The 22,919-nt window shown below is 41.8% G+C and overlaps 1 protein-coding gene and 1 long non-coding RNA gene across 6 annotated transcripts; one reads left to right on the top strand and one right to left on the bottom strand.

The window, feature by feature from the left end:
• Positions 1–95: 95 nt before the first annotated feature.
• Positions 96–22,371, bottom strand: LOC112985951 (toll-like receptor 2 type-2). 5 transcript variants are annotated; one of them, XR_010388983.1, is made up of 7 exons: positions 21,991–22,371; positions 16,433–16,508; positions 16,216–16,303; positions 12,466–12,556; positions 8,909–9,065; positions 3,786–3,862; positions 2,844–2,979 (listed from the first exon to the last, which is right to left on the bottom strand). XR_010388983.1 is itself a non-coding variant. In XM_064510858.1 (4 exons), the coding sequence occupies exons 3-4, from the start codon at positions 3,797–3,799 to the stop codon at positions 446–448; spliced, it is 2,382 nt and encodes a 793-aa protein (XP_064366928.1). In that variant the 5' UTR covers positions 3,800–3,862; positions 7,879–8,155; positions 8,909–8,987; the 3' UTR covers positions 96–445. The 5 variants fall into 5 exon arrangements, 4 of the variants coding, with proteins under 4 accessions (XP_064366928.1, XP_025960745.2, XP_025960748.2 ...); XM_064510858.1 differs by lacking the exons at positions 2,844–2,979; positions 12,466–12,556; positions 16,216–16,303; positions 16,433–16,508; positions 21,991–22,371 and adding exons at positions 96–2,813; positions 7,879–8,155 and having other exon boundaries at positions 8,909–8,987; XM_026104960.2 differs by lacking the exons at positions 2,844–2,979; positions 12,466–12,556; positions 16,216–16,303; positions 16,433–16,508; positions 21,991–22,371 and adding an exon at positions 96–2,813 and having other exon boundaries at positions 8,909–9,021.
• On the top strand, positions 6,426–17,159 carry LOC112985955 (uncharacterized). The gene is made up of 4 exons (XR_003259867.2): positions 6,426–6,566; positions 8,949–9,087; positions 13,212–13,380; positions 16,819–17,159. It is a non-coding gene; the product is annotated as an uncharacterized LOC112985955 (long non-coding RNA).
• Positions 22,372–22,919: the final 548 nt, after the last annotated feature.

The following is a 22,919-nucleotide window of genomic DNA, read 5'->3' as shown; positions in this document are numbered from 1 at the left end:
GATCAAAATCCTCAGTTTTTCTTCAGCATTTTAATTTTAATTGTCTTGTTATCCATGATGGTACTGAAAATAAACTTAAGGAGAGGAGCGTAGGGAAGTGTTGAAGTACTTTGCTTTTATTTTGCATTATAAAAAAGAATGACATTGTTAGGAACTGTTTGGAGATGTAACACTAGAAAAGACCCCAGAAATACACTAAATTCAGCTAAATGTAATTAGAAAAGTGTCAAGTCCAGTCTGTCTTACCAATTTTAAAAGACCAGAGTCTCAACAATATTGGAAAGCTTGAAGTTGATCATTTTCCTTAATGCGAAGATAATTATTTCTACCCACAGCAAAGCCAGTCCTCATTAGGCAGAAAAACAAAGCAAGAATTTCTTAACAGGAAAAATCTTGACACATATCCTTTCTGGAAAGGTGCTGAAACAGGGATTACTGACTTGTTCTATGATTTTAAGGCTACTTTCAGGTTTTCCCAAAATATCTGCTGCTGCTCCTCACCAGGAGGCCACTCCAGGTAGGTCTTTGTGTTCATTATCTTCCGCAGTTTGCAGAACCTTTTGGGAATCGCTTTGCTCTGAATAGGCTCCAGGAGGATGAGAATCGCTGCATCGTTGTTCTCATCAAAGAGGCGGAAGTGCGAGAAGTCCAGCTCGTATTTGCACCACTCACTCTGCACAAAGTGCTCCGACAGCACAAACAGCGTTTTGTGGCTTTTCTCTATGGAGTCAATGATGTTATCCACAATCCACTTCCCAGGCACAAAGTCCCGTTTATGGAGGCACAGTCGAAAGGGCGGACAGGCCTGCTCCAGCTCCTGCACCATGATGTTTTCCACCCAGTCAGAGTCATTCTCACTGTAGGAGACAAAAGCATCGTAGCACATATCCTTTGGGGGGCCTTGCTTGGGCTTCCGCTTGGCTCGGAGCCATGCCCAGGTCATTCTCACATACCAGATTGCGTGATACTTGTACCCAACGACCACAAGGACGAGGACGACCAGGAACACCAGAGCACAGATTAATGACATGGTGAGGGATCTGTGGCACTCCATCAGTGAGAGATGCACAGCTACAACCTGCTCCCCTCTCACCGCCAGGGGAGAGTCGCAGATGTAGCTTTCCGGCCACCCCGCTAAGATGTGGGCTATTCCAGCCTGATGATGAATGAAGGAGAGGAATTCACAGGAGCAGATAAAGTTATTGTCACTGGCATCCAGCATCTCCATTTTCTTAAAGGCCTCAAACTCTTCCTTGGAGAAGCTGTTGAGTTTGTTTCTTCTGATTGTCATGGCCACCAAGTTAGGAATGGGTGCAGCATCAGGCAAGGTCTTCAGCTGGTTTTTTGCAATGTACAGCTCTTTGAGAAAAGGGAGTTGCAGCCCAAACTCCTTCAGCTTATTAGCGCTGACATCCAAAACTTCAAGAGTCAGAGGAATGCAGGTTGTTAATTTAGGAATTTGAGCGCTAGAGAGATTTAAATGTTTCAGGTTTTCTGGCCATTGACACATGTCTGGAATCTCACCAAAATTATTTTGACTAATATCTAAGAGAATTAGATTTCTCAGGTGAGATAAGCTTTTACCTGTCATTTTTAAGTCACTCAGTGAATTCTGACTTAAATTTAGAATTTGCAGTAAGGGCCAACCACCCTGACAGGCTGAATGCTCCAAACTCTGATCTCCAAGCAAATTCTCACTGAGGTCAAGATATTCTAATGACAAAAGATGCTGTGAAAGTCTGCATGGTACCAGAAAGACCTTGGTATCTTCGACTGTGATTTTGGTAAGAGGAGATACTAGATCTACAACAGCCTTAAGATCTGAAAACAAATAAAATTCTTCAATAGATAATTTCTCTATTGTTACAACTCGGAGAGAACGTGATTGGTTTACGTGAATTTGTGTACTCCAATGACCGGTTCCCAAAAGTCTACAATCTTTCATCTCCACCTCCATTAATTCTGTCATGTCCTCTATAATGCTGATCATCTCAGGCACAGTAGCATCTGTAAACAAAACCTGTTTAAAAGAAATTTTCTTTGCAAAAGAAAAAGACATGAATCTCAATAGTTGCATTTCAGCAGGTATACTGAATGCTATTTTTCTAACTTCCAACCATGTGACAGAGTGCAGAAGATCCTCCACAATCACTGAGAATACATCCACACTTTTTAGGTTGATGATTATATGATGTATCTTCTTAACTGATTTCAAACTTCCTGGCTCATACTGACTGAGATTGCTGCCATCAATCCACAACTCATCAAGAAGTGTAATGCCCTCAAAGTTTCCTTGCCTTATCGTGGAGAACTGTGCATTGCCCAGGTAGAGAGCGCTCAAGTTTCTCAGGTTAGAAAAGAGGGAACTTTCCCCCAGGTCACTGTAGGAATTTCCTTGAATGTTGAGGTGCTGGAGTGAAAAAAGGTGCCCAAACCAGGCAGGAGACAAGCGAGCCAAGCTGTTATTTGATAAGTCCAAGAGCTCTAGTCTTGCAAGGGAGCGAAACGAGTCCTCCTCTATTGAGTTGATTTCATTGGATGGCAGTAGCAGAACTCTCAGGTTCACAGCCTGCTGCAGATCATGTGCTCGGACATGCTTTATCCTGTTGTGAGCCAGGTTTAACCCTGTGATTTTACCCGTGAGCCCTGCGGGAATGAAGTTCAAACCCCTGGAAGAACAGTTGCAAAACTGAGTGGCATCGCATGAAGGACAAACTTGCTTCAAAGCTTGCTCTTCAGAGAGGTTTGCCGTTAAGATGATGTAGATGGCCCACACTTGCCAGGTATGTGTGGTTGTTGATTTTAACATTTTGCTGTGGGAAACAGAAAGGAGAGGGGATAGTGTCTGCTTTTATTTTTGAACAGCAACTGAAAACAGTTGAAATCCAGTGTAATTTTTTTAGGAAGTTCAGATTCAAATTTTACCTTATGGAGTTATCCTGTGACACTAATCTTCCTCTCCTGGTTCAACTGCTCAACCTTGGAAACATAGGGCACTACTCGTCTTTGAAGTACAGCCATATAATGTTTGAACAGTCAGAAAGGACCATTTTTATAGTCCTGTCTTTTCATACGCACATTCACCAAAACGCTATCTTTAGCATTATTCCCCATCTCAGTAATAAAGCTATGACTGGACATTTCTATCCTGAACAGAGAAAGACTGTTAGAAATGCCCATAGCCATAGCAGTGTTAGCCTGCCCATTGATTATTACCAACAGAAACTGCCTGAATGTAAAGACAGAGCCAAAATGTCAAAAAGGCACGACTGCCTGGATAATCCGCAGTATGTGTTTGCCTTCTGCTCACTTAAGAAATGGTGAGTGGATTCCTACACTGCAAATTTTTCTGGAAGAGATTTTGGGGTCTCTCACAATAGAGTCTCACAAATCTCAGGGCTTCTAAAAAGCAAAGCCGAGTATGTTTCTGGCACACCCTCTTACCTATTACATAAGCAGTTTACCTTCTTTACTGAAAAGGCAGAACAAGCTGATATCCAACCAACCAAGGCTAACACCCTTTTCCATAAATCAGCACTGGTAATACATTGCTGTGTTAGATTTTACTGTCACATTCTAAATAGTGTACCTAATTAAAACAATACTGATTTTAATCTACAGAAGGGCTATGTTTCCTGCTATTGGTGCCAAGGAACATTTCACCATTGGCTACACCAGAAAATAAGTCACTTATTAAAGTTCACAAGCTGCTGTGTACAGTTTCAGTACTGCAAATGAACAATATTCCCAAATCCTGAATATGTAGAAAGTAAATACTTACTTACCTTGTATACTGCATGTTGCATTTCTGTCTATTTCTGCACAGGTCATGTACTTTAGGATGCAAGTAGTCACCTCATACCTGCAATTACAATAAAAGCTGGAAACTCTTTGGCAGGTCTAATGCGATGACAGCCCAGAGGTAAGAAAATATTTTGGCTGTGCTCCTCAGGCAAAATTTTATGTTGACAGTTTCCCAGTTTCTATTAACTATTCTGTTGTCAACAAGGAATATCAGTTTGCACAGCTTTTTCTTTAATAGATGCAGTCCTAACAAAATCATGACTTGAAGTTTGCGTGCAACTTGTGAAATGCATCATGCATGACATTGCACTTCAAAGGCAGATTTCAGCCACTTCTATTCCTGCTGTTGAATGAAGACACAAAAATAAGCATAGTTTATTCTTGAATTCTCCTCTTGCAAGCTGAAATTCAGCTGCAGATCCGTCTCTTTTTGATAGTCAGCTCCCATCAGTGAAATGGCTGATGCAACCATTTTGCGCAAGTCATTCTTTCATAATCACTTCCTGCAGCATTAAGTGTAGAAATAGTTTTTAGATGGAACTGCAATTTGCTCCCTATATCTCTCCTTTTAAATTTATTTAAATTAAATGGAGCTGTTTACTGTACTGAGTGACAGAACATCTCTGTGTAGCCATGTTAATTTGTTGTGTAGGTTCTACAAATTATTATTAATATATATATAAACATTGTAGTCACATTATTTGCTCATAAAGAACACCAAAGAAATGCTCACCATCATTTCACTTCCAAGAACACTGCAGTCCGAAGTTATCAACAAATGAATGCATACAAAATGAAACAATATTCTGTCTCAGAAAAAAAGATATAGTTTGAAAGAAAGTATTTCTTTGTAAACATGTAAGGCATTTTTGAAAGGGGAAGATTGATGATACTTGTTTTAGCCTGACTGAATGGAAACAAACTTCAGGCCAAAGGGCCATCTCACTGCATACATAAAGGAGTAAAAAGTCTTCTTACTAGTTCTGAAAGGCAAACCTGTTAAATTTGAACACAAAACCTTTCTACTGCAGTTTTCATTTCTTTCTGTGCAGTGTCACAGTCTGCTACACACTTGCACTGAAAGGTACCTGCCTGTAAATAGGGCTCAGAAACAAACTCTTGCCACCTGCCTAGCCACATGCCCTTGTCTGTTTGCCCAAGGATGACAAAGCCCAGACAGAAGCCTGAGTGTGTCTCAGCAAATTTTCGTCCTGCTATATTAAAATTAACATTGCATATTAGGCTAAGAACTCAGCACTTTCCAAAAAAATGGACTTAAAGAATGAGATACCCTTGTGATTTCTGTCAGTTACTGAAGAAATACAATAACCATAACAACATTTTTAAAGCAGTTCTGCTGTGCAAAAAAAAAAAAAAAAAAAAAAAAAAAAGGCACTCGGAGACAGCTGTGGGACATAGCAGAGAAGGGAAGTGGCTTTTCAGTGAAGGAATGTCATCAAGTTCCCAAAAGCTGACTCCTCCCCCTAGCCATCTTCTTGACTGGAGTAGTTCTTGTTTTTAAAGAGAGAATACTTCTGGTTTTCAAAACATTTTAACATCTCAATTCTGAGTTTGATGCGACTCATTCCTATTTGTTCTTGTCATCAAAATTGCAGCTCCTTGATAAAGTTTAAAATCGTTGAATTTGTAAAGAACTTGGAAGAGGAAGACATATGAGGCTGTGTACTGCATTTAATGTGTAAAGAGCGTGTTTTTTTCCATGTGTTACAAATTCCCCACCATGCACTTACAGAAACTCTAGATAGGTATCCATTATTTTTTCCAGAAGTACTGATTGCCTCATAACATTCAGGCTTAGCCCACTCTCATCACACTTCTAAACTGGGCCTTGGGGAGTGATTTATTCATACAGAAAGCATAGAAGGCCCAGCTAAGGGCTTTATAAGCAGCACTCACCTGGAGTTTGGCCATGTTCTCCAGGTGAACAGTCACACCCCAGTCGAGCTGTGGCTAGTCCTGATCACAGGAGTCTGAAATCCCAGGGAATCAAGATGGACTTTTTCTATAAACGTCTAATTGCTTAGGGCCAGATAGGCTGTTAGGGGAGTTTGCTTTCTTTCTTTCCTTCCTCATGGCACCAACAGGGCAACAAGACTGACTAATTAGCATCACAGCTAACTCGGTTGAGATGTAGCTGGTGTCTAGTTGAAACCTGGTGTGGTCAGCCCCTGACTTGTCTTAAGAGAGAAAGCTGTGGCAATCAGCAGTGGGACCTGCAGCTGTGCCTCTGCCCCAGCCCATGGCAGGGACCATAAGGAAGCAGACAGATGGCTTCAGACCTGGTCCAGGCAGGTCTTCTCCCTTACATGGTATCCACTGACCAAGAGATGGACATTTCCTCCTCAACTCTACATCAGTCTTGAACCTGGACCAAGAAGAACTGATAATACAAACTTCATAGTCATGTGCAAGCAACAACAGTCCTTTCTCAGAGTGGATTGGAATCACCATGACCTTTTTCCCTTGCCACAATCCACAAATGAAACAGTAAGCTCAACAAGCTGCTTAAAAAGCCAAGAAATCAGTATGGGTATTTAACTTGTTTCCATCAATGGGGAAAAAGTCTGCAAGTACCACAACTCCTCTCTCTTCATTACAGGTCGATTTATCAGGATTTATCAGATTATCTGGAGTTAGAGAGCTCTGAGAATGCTGAGGGAGACCAGAAACACCCTCCACAACTGCTCTAAACACAGAGGCTGAATACCAGCCAGCTGCCTTCCAGATCATCAGCTTCCAAGGTGAGCTGGAGCACTGGGCTCAAAACAACTCCTTTTGAAATCAGAGTCTAAAGTATGAGCAAACTTGTCTTTAAGGTGAGAATATAGTTTGTCTGCTTTTTCTCCAGGGTAACCTCACATTTAGTATAGAATAATGTTGCATCTTGTGAGTGCTCTCTCTGTCCTCCTCCTTTTCCTGGTTGAAACTATGACTGTCCTTCCTCTTTTATAGTGCTTTAAAAAGGCACGTACATTCACCAGTGCCAGTACGTTACTTTTTCCCAGCAAAAGGGCAGAGAGCTGCAACAAGCTGCTTTCGAAACTGCCAGTGTTTCAAGCACAGACACCACACAAGTGGTACCAAACCCCTTTTGTCAGAAGGGCTTTATCTCAGCCTAGGGCTGAAGTAGAGCTGTGGTGATAATTTTTGAAGCTCTCTTGCTTTCAATTTTACTGTTTATCTGACAGCAGCACAAGAAATACACAGTTCCCTCAGCTGGCTATTCCCTAACCTCCAGCTACAACTCTCTTTCTCCTGGATGCACAATCGAGGGTTCCCTGCATTGCTGCTTCTAGCAGAGGGACAGGCTCCTGCCACAACTGTCCTCCAGTATTAAAGTGCTACTCCTAGACAGGGCAACTACCAGTGATTGGGGGGGGGGGGGGAGGGGGGGGAGGGGCTGTGTTAGATGGGTGCTGACCAGAATAGACATAGAAATAGAAATATATCTGTTTTTATGCGGAACAGAACAGAACCCCACAAAAATGGACTTGCTGATCAAAACCACTAACCGAGTGTTAACACTAGTCCTTAGCCATCAGGATCACTAGGTTTATTTCACCATCCTCACTGTTTTCTCCTTCTGCAACTGTGTTGTGTTACTCAAGGGAACCTGGCTTTAGGCTATCAGACTCCTGCTGCTAGAGCCCTGCACCCCTCTCCCTTCTGCAGGCAGAGGTACTTACTCCTCCATGTCCTCCAGTACTTGGGCATGTCACACTCTTTAAAGCACTTCTCCCTCACAGTCCCATATTAAAGGCAGAAGATCCTGCAGCAAGTCCCTTCCCTTCCTTTCTTTCCTCCTATATTTCAGCATCCACATTCAGAACTGCTGTCATTTTGCTCTTTCACTTAGGAGATGGAGAAACGATGAGGAAGCAGTACTGAAAAGGCCTAACAGATTGCAGGTGTCACTCTCCCACAAAAGCCTGCCTCAAAGAAAAGGCAGAAGTAATAGAATAGGGAAGGAGTTCATCAATCCATTGGACAGCCTGCAGTACTAGTAGAAATCCCTTCCAAACCTTTGCAAGCAGTGCAAACCTTGATACTTACCCCTGGTAACTAGGATGTGTCAGCATATCAGCTTGGCTGCAGCTATGCAAGCTGGACTGAGCCTGTGGCACCCTTCTCCTAACCCCCTTAGAAATGGCTGCTGAGGAAAAGAGCTCAGAACTATGTTTGCAGTCTTTGGAGCAGGAGCTGTAATACTTGCGTAATTGAAAGCAGAGGGCTTGGCATCGTTTCATGATTCTGGAAGCAAAGCCTTGGCATGCACTGCGAGTGCCTATGCTTTAATCTGACTTGCAGTGCTTCGGGTATTCATCTTCAACTACAAAAAGAGGAACATTATAATGAAAAATAAACAATTTTAATTCCATTGTGTTCCATATTCAGGCCTACTTTGCCAGCAACTGAATCCTCTGATTAGATTTGCAGACTAAAAGTTTAAATGTAGAGGAACAGATTCCACTTATTTTTCTTCCAGGATATCCTGGTTGTCTTGTGGCAGAGCATGATAACAGCAGAGTGGCTGCGCATCCAACAGCGAGCCTTTCGGACTGCCTCTGCCAAGGAAGCAGAACTTTTTTTTCTCATATTTTTCTGAAAACATTCCATCAGAATAACATGAAGCTGGTTTGCTACCTTAAACCAGGAGCAGCTAATGGGGAAATCTGCAGGCTAAACTACCAAGGCTTATTCTAATAATATGGAAAGTTTTGTCTTTCTGGAATAATTGCATCACTGTGACTCATAGGAGAAAACCCCTCAGTTCTCCCAAAATAGAACTGTTGATTTATTGAATCCCAAGGAAATTGCATCAACAGAGAGCAAACAGTCTACATACAAGGCAAAATGAAACAACTCAGTTCCTTTCTTACTTTATGTTTTAGTAAGTGAGATGAAAATAATTTGTTTCTGACAGGAATGTTAGGATTTTTGAATAATAGACAGTTACACAACATTAAATACTATAGCAAGTTTTGGGACCTATTTTGAAGAACGCTATGACAAACACACAAAACCCAGTTATCAACATCACAAAAATTTGTTACCCCAAATGGAAAGTTCCAAGACAACTCACCTGGAACAGGTTAGTCCAAACATTATCCGTTGTTACACAGATCTTCATGGTGCTGGACTCCAATCAAGTACACCAATGGGTATCTCAGCAACACAAACACTGAACACACAGCAGGATCAAAGGCATCTGCATAGAAGTGTGCCTGCTATGGGAGTTCCTGGCATGATGCAAGGAATAAGGTAAAAGATAAAAGTTATATCACCAACTAATGAAACTCCCTCGGTGTGTGTGTGGGAGAGGGCTGTCTGGAAATACATGTAGTTAACTATGACTTCCTTTGAATGCCACTCAGGACTTCCTGCATCCCTTTGAAAGGCTTCCAGCTCCTAGAAAACATGCAGGGATGGGAACCACAAACAGAGGCAGGTGCCCAAGACCCATAAAAATGCTGCTCACAGCAACCTTGACTTTGGCTTTTCTTATAGGCTGGCTTGGTTGTATCAGCCCTTATATATCCCAGATTCATAACTCTTGATCACCACATGCACTCCACAGGGAGCCTAAACAGGCTCTAGGACCAGGGAACCTGAAACACAAGCGTCTCAGTACTCAGAGGTCAGTCCGGCTGTACCTTTCGTTACCTCAGCAAAATGTGCTCCAAGCATATTATAGCTGAGGATTCATTCTGCAAAACAGGAAGGCGCAAGTGAGAGAATCTAGAAACTACGTTTTCTTTTAATACATTTTCTTTGATTTTCCTACTGTTAATCGGTTCAATATTATCAATATACAAAGCTACTACTTCAGCTTTTTAGACTCCTTCAGAAATTACATTTGTATAGCTTTCACAAGCACCACTTGCTTAATGTTTTGAAGGGCTTTTTCCCCCTGTCTATCCAGTCATTGCACTCCTGTTGTGTCCATCAGCTCTTTGTGCTGTATCCTAAGTTAATACTAGAGAGGTCATCTACTATGGGCTTATCCAGAGAGGTATTTGTAGATATAAAATGGACTTTCAGCTCTTGAAAAAATAAAATGCAGTGACTATTTCAAAACAAAGATTTTGTAGGTGTTATGCTAGAGCCACAGTCACCCTCACCTTAGGCCTCTCAGGACACACAAAACCTCCCCTTGCTGGACATAGAGCGTAATTCTCTCAGCAGGTCCCCCTGCACTCTGTCCTGATGCTGCAGAAAGTAGGAGACTGTCACAGCTCTACAGCAGTGGCCCTTTCACTCAGACAGGTGCTGGGCTCTGCCATGGCCATCAGGGCAGCTGTGGTTCCCCGAGGGTTGGGGGTTTTCCCCTTTCTCTCTCTCTCTTGTGTGTCCTCCAAGGAGCTAGATGCAATATGAGGGACAGAGGGGAATAGAGGAATTGTATCTGTTATGCTTGCCATTGGACAGCTTCTGTTTCATTTCAGCTCACCAGGAGAGAAAATACTCTGTCACAGTCCACCGGGTGCAAGTCATCACTAGCAGCCTGTTGTTAGGAAGTTTGAGTTTAACATCCTAGCAATGGAATTTCCGTGAGAAGGAAAAAAGGCTTCATTCAGCTCCAAGGGAAAGCTTTTTCAAGAAAGCCTGGACAAAGGGATGTGCATATTGGTGAATATCAGTTTAGGAATGGTCCAACAAACTTTAATCTACATTGCCTAGTTGAGATGGGTATATGGAAATGTGTCTATCTCTGTTAATATACTGAAAAATACTCTGTTTTATTTAAATGGAAGGGAAACATTCCTGGGAATAGAACCAAGTCATGGCAGGACCAGCTAGAATTGTTTCCTGTATGGATATGGAAAACAGTGTGCTGGGATGCAGAGGTACATTTTTAACTAGTTGTTATACAAAAAAATCTATTTCACAGTTGGGTAAGAATCTGAGCAGGAAATGAATCAGATCATTATCATATACCATAAAAATAACAAAATTTTTGTATTCATTCCAAAAAAGACAATGCCAGGATATATTATGTACAGGTAGTTCAGGTTTTGCATTTGTTTTCTACCTCCCTCTCTATCTGATGCTATAAAACCTTTCAGACATGACTCTACATTTCAGAAAGAGACAACTAGTCTGTTCCCAATCTTTAATTTTGGTTATTCACAACCTCAGAAGTTCTTTCTTTAGTGCAGATAATTTTCTTGATTTTTCTCATCAAGCACCATATTTTTAAAAACTAGGAAAATCTAATTACCTTCTTCCAAGCTTTTTTGTACTGGGAAAATGACATGATTTGTGAGTTTCTTGCAGAGATTATTTACACTGTGTGTTTTGTATTTATATAACTTTTAAAACTGACTTTTTAAAGTTTGAATGCCACAGAATTGTAGACATCCATTAAAAATCATTTTTGCTAAAAATGAAAAAAAACTAATCAAATAATGTTGCTAATTATTTGAAAAGTGTGTGTATAATCTGATAGAGCCACCAAAACAACTTCAAATAATTAGATATTTCTAATATCTGATCATCCTCTGACTTTCTAGACTTGAATATGATTGAAAACAGACATGCCAGGCAGATTTTCAAGTACACACTCAGGTATTTTAATCATTCCTCCTAAATTATCCTCAGATTGTTTTCTTGCTCTTCTATAAGTTTCCTTGAATTTGATAGTATCAGCTTAGTAATAATGTATTTGGAGCTGACCATGTAACTGTTGTGTCTGTACTCCAACATGCCTTTGCATCTTTATCATGGTATCTAGAGAAGAACATCTAGAAGAAACACCTCATACTAGGATATCAACTGCTGGAACAAAGTGCTTTTTAGTATTGTGAAATACCCACATTTACAGGCTTTCAGTTGAATTCCTCTCTAACACCAAAACAAAGTTGCCTAGACTATTTCCATGCAAGGAATATTTCAATAGTGATGCAGAAATTCCCAGAATCATCTAGAGATGTTTGTGACAAGCCTTGTAACAGTTAAATCTGCTCTCTCAAAGCTGTGCATTTAATCAACAGCATTCCCTTGATCAGAAATGCTTTTCTTATTTTTTTCAGGTTTTATCTCAACCCAACCATCTGCCAGATCATGGTTTTTGTCTGAAGAAAGGGAACAGAGGTTGGGCGGCAGCAGCACAGACTTGAGAATGAATAGTCCCTTCTTAGTGATGTTCCATTACTCCAGTAGTGATGGTCAGAAACATCACTGACCCTATAGGCCTTTTAGTAATACTTAGGAATACTTGGTCTCAAGCAGAGATCAAAACCTCAGTGTAATAGCTGATATACAAGCACAGAGTAAAAAAAGGGCTCTTAATTTAAATGCAAGTAGGCAGCATATACAAAGATTGCAAGAAGGGTTGTAGTAATACTATAAGACTTTTGTAGCTCTTTAATAAGTTTAGAATGCATTATAACTCATGCTTTCAAGTAAATAATGTTCTACAAATGGCAGCCTTTGGCCAGAAGAGATATCAAAGGAAGAGGAATCAAAGGAAATAGCATAGGCAAAAAGCTGTAAAAACAATCAACTTCCCTTCTCAACAGCTAGACCTATAAGATAAGAATAGGTTGGTTAAGAGGTAATCATAGGGTAAATAAATGAAGCTGCAAGTTGAATCTGCTCTATTCTGAGAAAGAGTATCAAAACAGATGCACCTCTTACCTTACTTGTAGTAATTCAGCTTTATCCTCATGATCAGAAAGTAAAAGAAAGTGATATTCTTCCAGCATTGAACTCATGATATGGTTTGCACCTGCAGGTACAAGAAGATCCTTGTTTCCTTCAGTCTTAACAGCTGAAGTTTACCAATAACTCTTATCCAATAGACTGGCCACCTGATTTCTTTTCACCTTATAACTTACACAAGTGTCAGTATAAAGATTCTTTTCTATTTTTAGAAATTGTTACATTTGTGTTTCTTTCATGTGCTATTTTTATGACATAATTTTAAATTAATTTCCTGTATGTTCTATGACAAATAGTTTCAGTAATTTTCCTTTAAAATCTGTCCTTCTGAGTACTTTACTTCTCTGGGGTTAGTTCCTTGAACCCTCTTTGTTGCCAGCTCACACCTGAGAGCAAAAGGCCAAGCAGAACATACTGAGATGCTCAACCCTCTGTTGAAAGGACTGCCTCTCAGACCTCTCTCTGGTGTCTCCGTGTTTCCATCTGTGATAGCTTCCTCTCTGATGTTTGCAAACCCTTCCAGTTGAATAGAATCTTTTAAAAATCACTTACAAAAACGCAGTGAATATTGTGAGATGGAATGGTGAAGGGCTGGAGCTGGCTGTACTCTTCCCCCCTGTTGTTCAGAAATCTAAACTTTCCTTTAAAGTAAGTTTTCCTTACACTTGTCACGATGAAACACAGCCTTCTGAATTAATGTGACTTGTTCTCTGTTTCTGCAGGTGGAGGGGTTCAGAAATTCTGTCTCCAGGCTGTGCAGCCCCTTCTCTTTCATAGACAACTCTGTAAGGAGCTGGCAAGCCAGGTTGCTAGACAAGGACAGCAAAAGCAGTGAGCTCATAACTTTTCACCAAGTAACAGGACAACACTGATACCACTGACTCATTCTGGGTAAGTCAGTTCTGCAACTGGCTGCAAGGATTAAGGGAGAAGGGAGTGTTTCCACCCGTTTTGGTTCTATATGGCTCCTCCTGCAGAGAGAGGCTCCCACCAGCTGAAAACTGCTCACTATAGTCTGAATGTGAAGGAACCACTTCGTGCTCTGCTCTGCCTTTTACTCCTATTAGGAAGTACCAAGAAGAAACTCTCCATCCCCCCAGAACACAATCAATGATAAAATAATCCTTCTCCATTTACTTTCCATAACTGCACTGGCACAGCAATGAATACAATTGCTGCCAAAGTTAATATGCAAGCATATTAATCCTCTCTCTTGGTAGAGAGTCTTTCCAGATGCTGCTTAAGCTTTCTCTTGGTGGCTGCATGCAGAGGCAGGTTTGTGTAAGTGGTTCTTTATAAGCCTCTCTGTGGGATAATGGCAAGTAAGCACCTAATCTGAAATAACTAAAGCACTCAGGGGCAAGATACCAGCTAGGTTTGCCATGCAGCTGACTTTTTCATCTGCAATTTTTCATTTGGATAGTTTACTTTGGCTAATCATCCTTGGTAAACATCACAAAACACAGAAACCAGGAAATAATAATAATAATAAAAATAATCAAGATTACTATTAGCTCTTCCTTTGTCTTTCCAAGCATCAGCCTTACTCAACCAGATCCTGCCATCCTGAGAAAAGAACAATCTCCTCGGAGACCTGAATGTGGGAAATGAAACCTGCTACAACGCAGGCAGAACATTTCCTTGGGGGCCTGTTTGGGAACTGGCAGTGGTGGCACCTCCCAGCGCGCAGGGAGGTGCCTGCCTTGCCTAACCACTAGGCACTGCCACGCCTTGGTGCTTAAGTATTTGAAAATTGCAGGCCAAATAACAGTGTCACACCAGATGCCTTTGAGTCATAGGAAGAAGAGGGACTCAGGATTTTATTTATTTTATATATATATATATTTTTAACGTTATATGCTTTGCACTTCAGAGCTCCCATCAGGGGATTTTCTGCCACTTTGATTATTACTTTTCCCTATAAATTTTGGCATGGAAGAGAACAACTTTGTGGTACTAAAGCTGTCCATTGTAGCCAGTATCAGTGTATTTACTCTGTCATTAAATGGACCCAAACTGCATTTTAAAGAATAAATCTAGTAGTTAGGCTACTGAGGTACTGTTGGAGAGTCAGCCCTGTGGGTAGTTAGAAAGCCTCCCTCCTTGCTTCATTCTTCCTCCTTCAGGAAGGAAAGGAAGAAGACTGGGATGAACCAAAAAACCTGGATCCTCCAGGTCCATGTCTGTGCCTGGAGGGAATCAGTAGAGTTTTGTTGCACAAGTGTGTAGATTTAGTTAGGCCTGAATTTGCAAAGCAGCAGGATAGACTGCTCCTGCATGCAAATATGTTGACTTTAGCCCACCCTGAAAAGCAATAACCTTCTGTTTGAGATGCAAAGGAGAAAATTAAAGAGATTTTCAATAGGGAAAAGCTATTGCTATTGCCACTTCTCCTACAATAAACTGAAAAAAGAAATACAGGGAAGATACCCAGTATCTGCTATACTGCTTTGGTGAAATTTTTGTAAACCTGAGGACTCCCAAAACCTCTGTAAAGTCTTCTATAGCTGAGATACTAAAGAAAAAGAGGTGCTGTTTTCCTGTCCTCTGTCTGTGTTTTGTGAAAGACCCAGGCTATCTGAGAACTGGAGTAAGCCTTGCAGAAAAGATGCAACTGAGAGCTTAACCAGGAGATACACGTAGAGATACTAGCAGAGCTGAGACATCCTGAGCATCTTCAGAAGCAGAACTAGATACACAGGAGGAACTGTGATATCAAAAACCTAGGGCCTCCAAATATTAGATGCCAGATGAACACGGGTCATCTGAGAACTAAATGCTAAATACTTAAATTCCTAAAGGGACAGCTGGACTGCAAATTCTGCATGAGTCTCTCTGATCATTGAAGTAAGACTGTGTTGTCTATAATTCTTATTGCATTTTACAAATGTCAGTAAATGTGACTGGCTGATGATCTACCTATAAAAAGAAAGTTAACTTTCCTTCTTTCTTTATTGCAGGAGCATCTAATAGACAAGACTGACTTTTAGAAAAATCCTTGCCATAGATTTCTTGTATAGATTTTGGAGGCAATGTTAACCTCCAGCTTCTTGCATAGGCCTTCTGAAGATTAGACTCTAGGTCATTTTGATGGGGAATGCAGAGGAAGAGTACCATTGCAAGATTCAGGGGCTTTCAAACTATGCTGCATATTTCCTTCTCTGCTGCTGCTGCTGCAAAAAATGCTTTTCAATCAAGCTAAGTACAAGATTAGACTCCTTTTAAACTGCTTAAAAAAAAAAAAAAAAGGAAAGAAAAAAAAGGAATCAAACCAGACATAAAAAATAAAAGTCTGTGTCCTGAATATTTCAGCATATTTCAGTGAGCAGAAAGGAGTTAAGAGTTGTCATATATATAGTGACATTCCCCAGTGATATCAACATGGTCTTTCGCTTAAAGAGCAGAACAAGGCATAGCAGAGAAAGACTTTAAATTAATGTTAAATGTTTGCAGAAAGTAGAAGCAGCTGTTTTGCAGACAAACTAATAAAAGTCAGCATCTCATATTAGAGCAAGCTTTAGTTCAACTATAGCTCGAAAAAAAATCTGGATTCCAAAACGTTTATTCTAACTTTGGAGAAACATCCTCTTCTGCCTTTGGAATAAATTGAACAATTGTAAAATAGTTTTCTGAGTTCACAGCAGCTGACACACAACACTTCTACTTGCTAGTAGGCAGCATGGCAGTTCCTGTGGATTTTATCACATTACACATTATAAATACAACCTGTCCCAAAGACCATACTGCAGCTCAGAGCAAACTTGTACCAGCCAACGTCAGGGATGCTGTGGTCTTGCCTCTTCTGCATCTCTTTCTGAAAGTTAAACAGATATCCATGATTAAGTGGGTTGATCTAAACATGCAGGGATGCTGACATAATCAGCTTCTCTAGAAGACATGCACAGCTAGAGAGGCTTCCTCCTCTCATGAAATGCTTCCTTACCAGGCTTGTTCTTAGACCTCAGGCTTTCAGACTTTTTCTCCCATCTCCTAGTATCTGCAGTATGTTTGAGGAGACACTGGATCCACAGTAGTAGTAATTAAAAGAAAAAATAGAAAGCAGTCATGAGGCTTTATTCACTGCAGGAATACATGGGAGAATTTGAAATCATAAGTTAGTCCCATTACTTTAAGGATACATTTGGTCTGTCATCTATTAAAATGCATGAATGTATGTGCCTGGCAAGTGCTTCAAAGTTGTTCTTTTGATCTTTACAAAGATAAAACTGTAATATTTTTGTAGGTATATAAGAACATTAGTTACTGGACTAGTTAAAAACCACTTAACTTTTGAAACTGATGCAATCTGTTTCCTATTTTTATTTATAGAACTCAATACTCAGTCTCTTGAGGACTTCTCTAACAAACTCTCTCATATGAAATATCAGTGGTACTTTGGCCAAGACAGTTGATCTCCTGCTTGACAGGTTTGTGGAAAGGGCTGATCATGCAGACAAAGGACTACTCAAACAAGAGAAAGCAAGGAGAAAGCCAGAATGAAGATAATCCAAGAACCTTTCACTCATCCTCTAAAACAGTTCGCCAGAAAGAAAAATGCTGCCTCGATTAGATTTCAGGCTTCTCTATTATGGCAAATGGTGTATGAGAGTCTTGTGACCAAAACCAAAACCAAATCTGCAGTTTACCAAGTTTCATTCATGTAAGTCATTCTGGGGTATATGCATTGCAAAAGAGCATGAGCACAGTTCTTGCTCCAGCAACGCAAGGACCTCCACTGAGAGCAAGGTCCTGTGTATCTTTGTGATCCTGCTCCGTGAAAGTGAAGGCTCCTCATGTGTGACACATTCCCCAATCTTGCATTTCACTAAGAAAAACAATAAATAAGAGTTAATAGATACTTTACATTGACACCTTTCACTTAAGGATTTTGAAGTATTTCTATAAACAATTATTTGGTCCTCAACATCATTGTGTGACAAATTTTAGTCATTTAACTGGTAAATTATTAAGACCTTTTGAATGATCAGAAAGTTTGCTTTCTAAGCGAAAAACCCACAAGTCAATGAATGTACAGAGCACCTATCAAAAGGCACAAAGATACCTCTTCCTTAAAAAAAATGCGAGTTGAGGGCTTGGTATTTCCCTGCAAATTATTACAACAGAGCAACTGCCAAGAGTTGCAAATTGCAGTAAGGTACATATGTCATGCAGCTCAGCTATCACGAGGGAAACAAAGAATCGTGACTGCGAACCTCACTCAGAATGCGGAACTACAGCTGAGACAAACAGGAATGGCTTGTGTCAATCTGTGCTCAACGCTTGCAGGCTGTCCATCCCCTGCATCTCTCTGTCAGTTCTTTAGTTTGTGTTAACCTTCTGCTTGAGATCAGGAATATCTTGGTCTGTAAGCAGTAAATAGTTCATGACAGGCCAAACACTGCCAGGAAGTTCAAGGCTGTAACTGAAAGTGTAAGCAAATTATGCAAGCTAGGAAAGTAGAAGACCAGCTATGTTTTCTGTAATGCAGTGGTGATAAAAAATAATGACAAAGTGTTAGGAAAAGGGGCTAAATGACATCTATACTTACTTGCCTTCACCAGAGAGATGGAGTGGCAGATACTTGAGAAAATGCATAAATTGGGCAACTAAGCCTTGTTTAACCACAAGATACCTATTGTCTGATTTCTATCAGCCCTCTAAAGAGCATTACATAACGAAGACATATAGGCTGGGAAACACTGAGATTTGGTATTCCAAGTCATTTGGTAGGTGCATGAACTGAACAAAGTATTAACAGTGACAGCCCAAAGGCATGCCCAGTGCATGTCTGATGCCCTTAACTGGCCACAACAGGTGACAGGTGTGTAATTAAAAACTGATAACTGAATGAGTCACACAAGCTGTGATTTAGCAGAAGCTCTCACAATCACAGGGATACTGGCCTACCTGTAGATAGATATTGAAAGATCAGATCAATATGAAGCTGCTGCTGAGTTCCAAAAGTCATTTACACTACAAACTGTAGATCACACAACTAAACAGTGTGGGGGCGGGGTGGGGCGGGGCAGAGCTTCCTGCACTGCTTGAGAAACCGGGTGGCAGTTAGGTCATTTTCCATTCACTCACAACCGCTACATGCTGCTTCCAAGAGGTATGCGTGCAGTTATGAGCCACACTCAAAGAAGAGCAAATCAGCCTGTGTGCAAACAGAAAACTGGTTGGAGGAATATTGCCATGATCCTTCCTTTCTCATGCAAGCACTTCTGAGAAGCAATTAGCTCACACAACCATGTAGTCATGTCATACATTTAAGGAGGACGGTGTGAAGGTTATAGCATTTTTTTGTTGTTTCTGCAAGGTTCCCTTATCAGTTTCAACATCTGGTTTACGCTCTTTGGCATTTCCTATGCAGCATTGAAAAACACCTTTACTTTAACAAGGCTGTGTCAAGTGAATGATGTGAAACATTTCTCTCAGTAAATCAGAACCACAAATCAGAGCAGGTTCTTGTAGGACATCAATGGCAAGTGTTTCACTACAGCACCCAACCTGCTACGTTCCAGGAAAAGAAAAGTATTTCTGATTTTGAGACATCTCTGAACCAAAACACCTTCTCCCTGCAGATGCAGTGAACGTTATTTGCCTTCCACGTAGTGATTTCAGAAAGTCAGAGCTAGTTCAGTGCACAGGCTTCCTGCACATCTGTGCTAATGAAGACATGTGAAAGCATTAACTTCCCTTCACAAATTGTACATTCAGTCAAAATTAAAAACAAACAAACGACTCCCAACAAATCAAGTGTTTCGCCAATATGGTTGGAGAAACAAGGTCTGGTAGAACCCATCACCTCACGAATGACGCAGCGCAGCGGCAGAACATCCCTCAAGGTGAGGGGGGTGGATGGTCTCATCTGCACATCTGGGATATGGACCACCCCCTACTCAAAATAACGGGATAGCAGTCAGCCTTATTGAAGGATAGAGGCACTTTTTGGTCACTCACAGACACAGTGTACTCCTTCCAAGAGATATACACATGTGCACTTAGCTGTGAGCGAAGCCTGACTGCTGGTAGATTAGCTGCCAGTGATGAAATAACCAGTTTATGCTAGACAAGAAGCTCACTTGCACAGAGGTTTGCTAGAGTGGCACCATTTAGCACACTGGGGAGGCCCCTTGTTTCATGCCAGACTAGTTCCTGCTTGTGCAGGCTGCTGACAGACTCCAACCAGCACGTGAACATTTTTGAATAAAAACCCCAGAGAGGTGTGTGGGCCACAAGGCAGCATTATGAAAACGCCAAACCATCCTTGCATTTGAGCAGAGCTATTAAAACTCCAAACAGCCCAGGGACAAGTTGTTCCATACAAGGAGAGGGAACAGCCAGGAGCAGCCACTCATAAGGACAACCCTTGAATTATAAAAGGTTTGAGGTTTTTCATTGTTGTCTTTTAAGAAGGCAGAAAGGAATGAAGTAAAGCAGAGATCACGGAAAAAGTAAGTTTCATGGTCCGCACCCTACAGCAACAAAAGAGGCGTTTTTGTCAGGCAGGCACAGACAGACAGCTTTTGCAGAGGATCCTGCTCCAGAGATGGAGGGAGGAACAGTAAGATTCAGCTTCCAACAGTGGGGAAGCGTCTGTATCCATGCACTAGCAATGAGCTACAGAGGAAGATGCAAACTCCCCAAACACCAGTTGTGAAAATAAAGGGCTGGGACAAAAAATCCTCCCCCCCCCAGTTCTTTGCTTGCCACTCACCCTAAAAGGAGCAGAGCACGGACAGCCCAGTGCCTGCTGTTACCCCACACCCCCCAGCTTGCCCAAGATGAGAAGCACTGCTCTTTCACACAACAGCATCTCCTCCAGTGCAGAACTTGTTGACTAATGCAAGAAATACTCAGGCCCAACCCAGCTGGGCCATTTACCCCTCATGACATGTGTGAGCACCCTTCCCTTCCCCTGCCACCCAGCTGAACAGAGGGCCGTACAATCAGAGAGGAGACTGCTGCCAAGGCAGAGGACAGCCACACCAGCACAGCAGTCCTAGGGAGATATTAAGCCCTTGGCCCATCCAAGGGTGCCCTAGAAGTGCAGAGGAAGAGCACAGGATAAGCCCCGTTCAGGCCAAAGAGGGAAGCGTCAACCAAACTATGGGACGGGGCTGCAGAATCAAAGCTATAAGTAAAACGGACACAATATGACTTGGAGATGCCTGTGTGCACCTGATCTGCAAATAGCTTAAAGAAAAGCAAATCTCTGGAGAGGGCAAGGAAGATGGAGAAGAGGAAGAAAAGTAAACAAAGGGTCTGGAAGAAGGGAAAAGCACACACTGAAAAGCAACACCAGATCTAGCACAGTAACAAACAGCCTCAGCTCACCTGGCAGTGCAGGCTCTACGGGCACCTGAGGTGCTACGCTGCTGACAAGGCCATGGCTTCCCAGGTGACACACTTGCATACCAGGGCTTCTGCCATGCCAAAGGGGAGTTAGGTGCTGGAGCCCAATGCACTGCCAGCCCCAGGGCTGACACTGAGCAATCCCCCTGCTCCCTACACCTCACTTCAGTGGGTTAGGATATTCAACAGCTCTCTCTCATGAACTTGATTTGCCCTCTGGCAATCAGACCTCTCAACTGCACTCGGGTCACATTTTCAGGCTTATTTCTGCAAGAGTAAAGCTAAGCTGGTCGCTGTTTGTTCCTTCAAGCAGCTAAAATGCTCCTGTACGAACAAGTCCAGGTGCTGGAGCTGTAAGACAGATCTGCAGGTTGTCAAACTGGTCACAACAAGGTCGCATGAATAAGCAACAACAGCGCTCACAGGGCAAGTCTCCCTTCTGCCCTCACAAGCCAGCGAAGGCATAGAGTTGAACATGGAAACTATTACAGCGTCCTCATCTAGCTGTGAAGGAAGAGGAGACGGTCCCTCTTCTCTGTGCAGTTTTTGCTGGACACTCACACTGTCCCCAAGCACTTTGAACCCTTCACGCTATCCAGATATGGATTAGGCACAGCAGTACCCTCGCAGCTGCTTTGGGAGGAGCATGGAATATCAAAGGGCCAGAAGTTGTGTTCCTTGGCCAATGCAAAACTGCATTGCCTGCACACGTGGTCAAACCTTCCTGGGTACCTGCGAGCAGCATCTGGCACACGGGATGGAGACCACCTGCCAAAACATTTGGCTTAAACACTTCCTTTTTGAAGCAGTCTAGCACTAACTGAATGCTTAACTTCACTTATAAGGGCAGAAACTGGAAAAACGGTAGGAATTTTTCTTCTATACTAATTCCATCTCAAGAAAAGATTTAATAACCAGGTATGTGTATACAAAGAATTTTTTTCTAACTCAGTCTGGGCATTCTGTTGCTCCCAAGCATTTCAAACCTGGCTCCAAGGCTGGACCTACGGCAGCAACATTGTGCAGACCTGAGGGCTGCTGGACAGCCTGAATCCTGTCCTGAAGGAAGCAAGCTTCCACCACATTCCCTACCAGCCCCACTTGCCAAAAAATAAGATACCAGGGAGCACTGCTATCACCTACCTAGGAGCTGTGCTGGCTGCTCCGCCTCCTTTAGCTCTCCAGATCATGCTGTATGGGTCTTGCAAATCTCTGCCACATGAAGGGTTTGCCGCAGCCTGGCAACATCAGGAAAGCCAGCTACCCCTTTGATAGATGCTGGTTTCGTCAAAAAGTTGTCTCTCAAAGTACCTATAAACCTTAGCAAAACCTTGTCACAAATATTTCTTGTGTCCAGGATGGAAATTCTCACTAAAACAGGCAGAGTTGCCAGCATGCCCTATGCAAATCACGCACAGCAATAACAGCACTGGTACCTCCCATGCCCAGTGCCCCTCTAAGCCACGAAGCTGCTGAGTCTTCCCGGGAGGGTGGGCAGGGGCAGCTGCCGCTTCTGCAAGTCTCTTCTTGTGAAAATGCTGACAGGTCTTAAAAGTTTATGTAGCTTTCCCATGCAGATAGAAATTATACTGAAAGCTTGGAACTGCCCCCGATTTTTTTTTCTGCTCCATAACCAGTCCTACAGGTGAACATGAAGTTGTTGTTTTATACTGGTATTTTTTTCTTTTTCTTTGCAATCTGTTAACTCCTTCTTTGGTTTGTCAAGAGTTTCTTTTGCTGAAGATTCTCAGCAAAATAATAACAGTTTCAGAAAGAACTGTGAAGTTCCCAAACCTACAAAAAGGATTTCCTAGCACAAGATAAGAAATTAGAAACTATTTTGCTCAACACAACAGGATGTCCTTATAGCTATAAATTTAAACAGCTCTCTAGCTTTCCTCTAGTAGAATTCATTTTCCCCTTTACTGTAAAAGGAATGATTTTTAATTGAGCCCAAATCCACTTACATTCAGCAGTTGCTAATTAAGCCTTAGTTGTCTCCTGATGGCAGCAATTATTCCTGGTAACCTTAACGAGCTTCTTACATTCCTTAGTTACTGTTATGAAAAGTT

Source organism: Dromaius novaehollandiae, chromosome 4 (assembly GCF_036370855.1).
Source record: "Dromaius novaehollandiae isolate bDroNov1 chromosome 4, bDroNov1.hap1, whole genome shotgun sequence".
Lineage (NCBI taxonomy): Eukaryota > Metazoa > Chordata > Aves > Casuariiformes > Dromaiidae > Dromaius > Dromaius novaehollandiae.
This window is presented reverse-complemented; position numbering and strand designations above follow the sequence as displayed.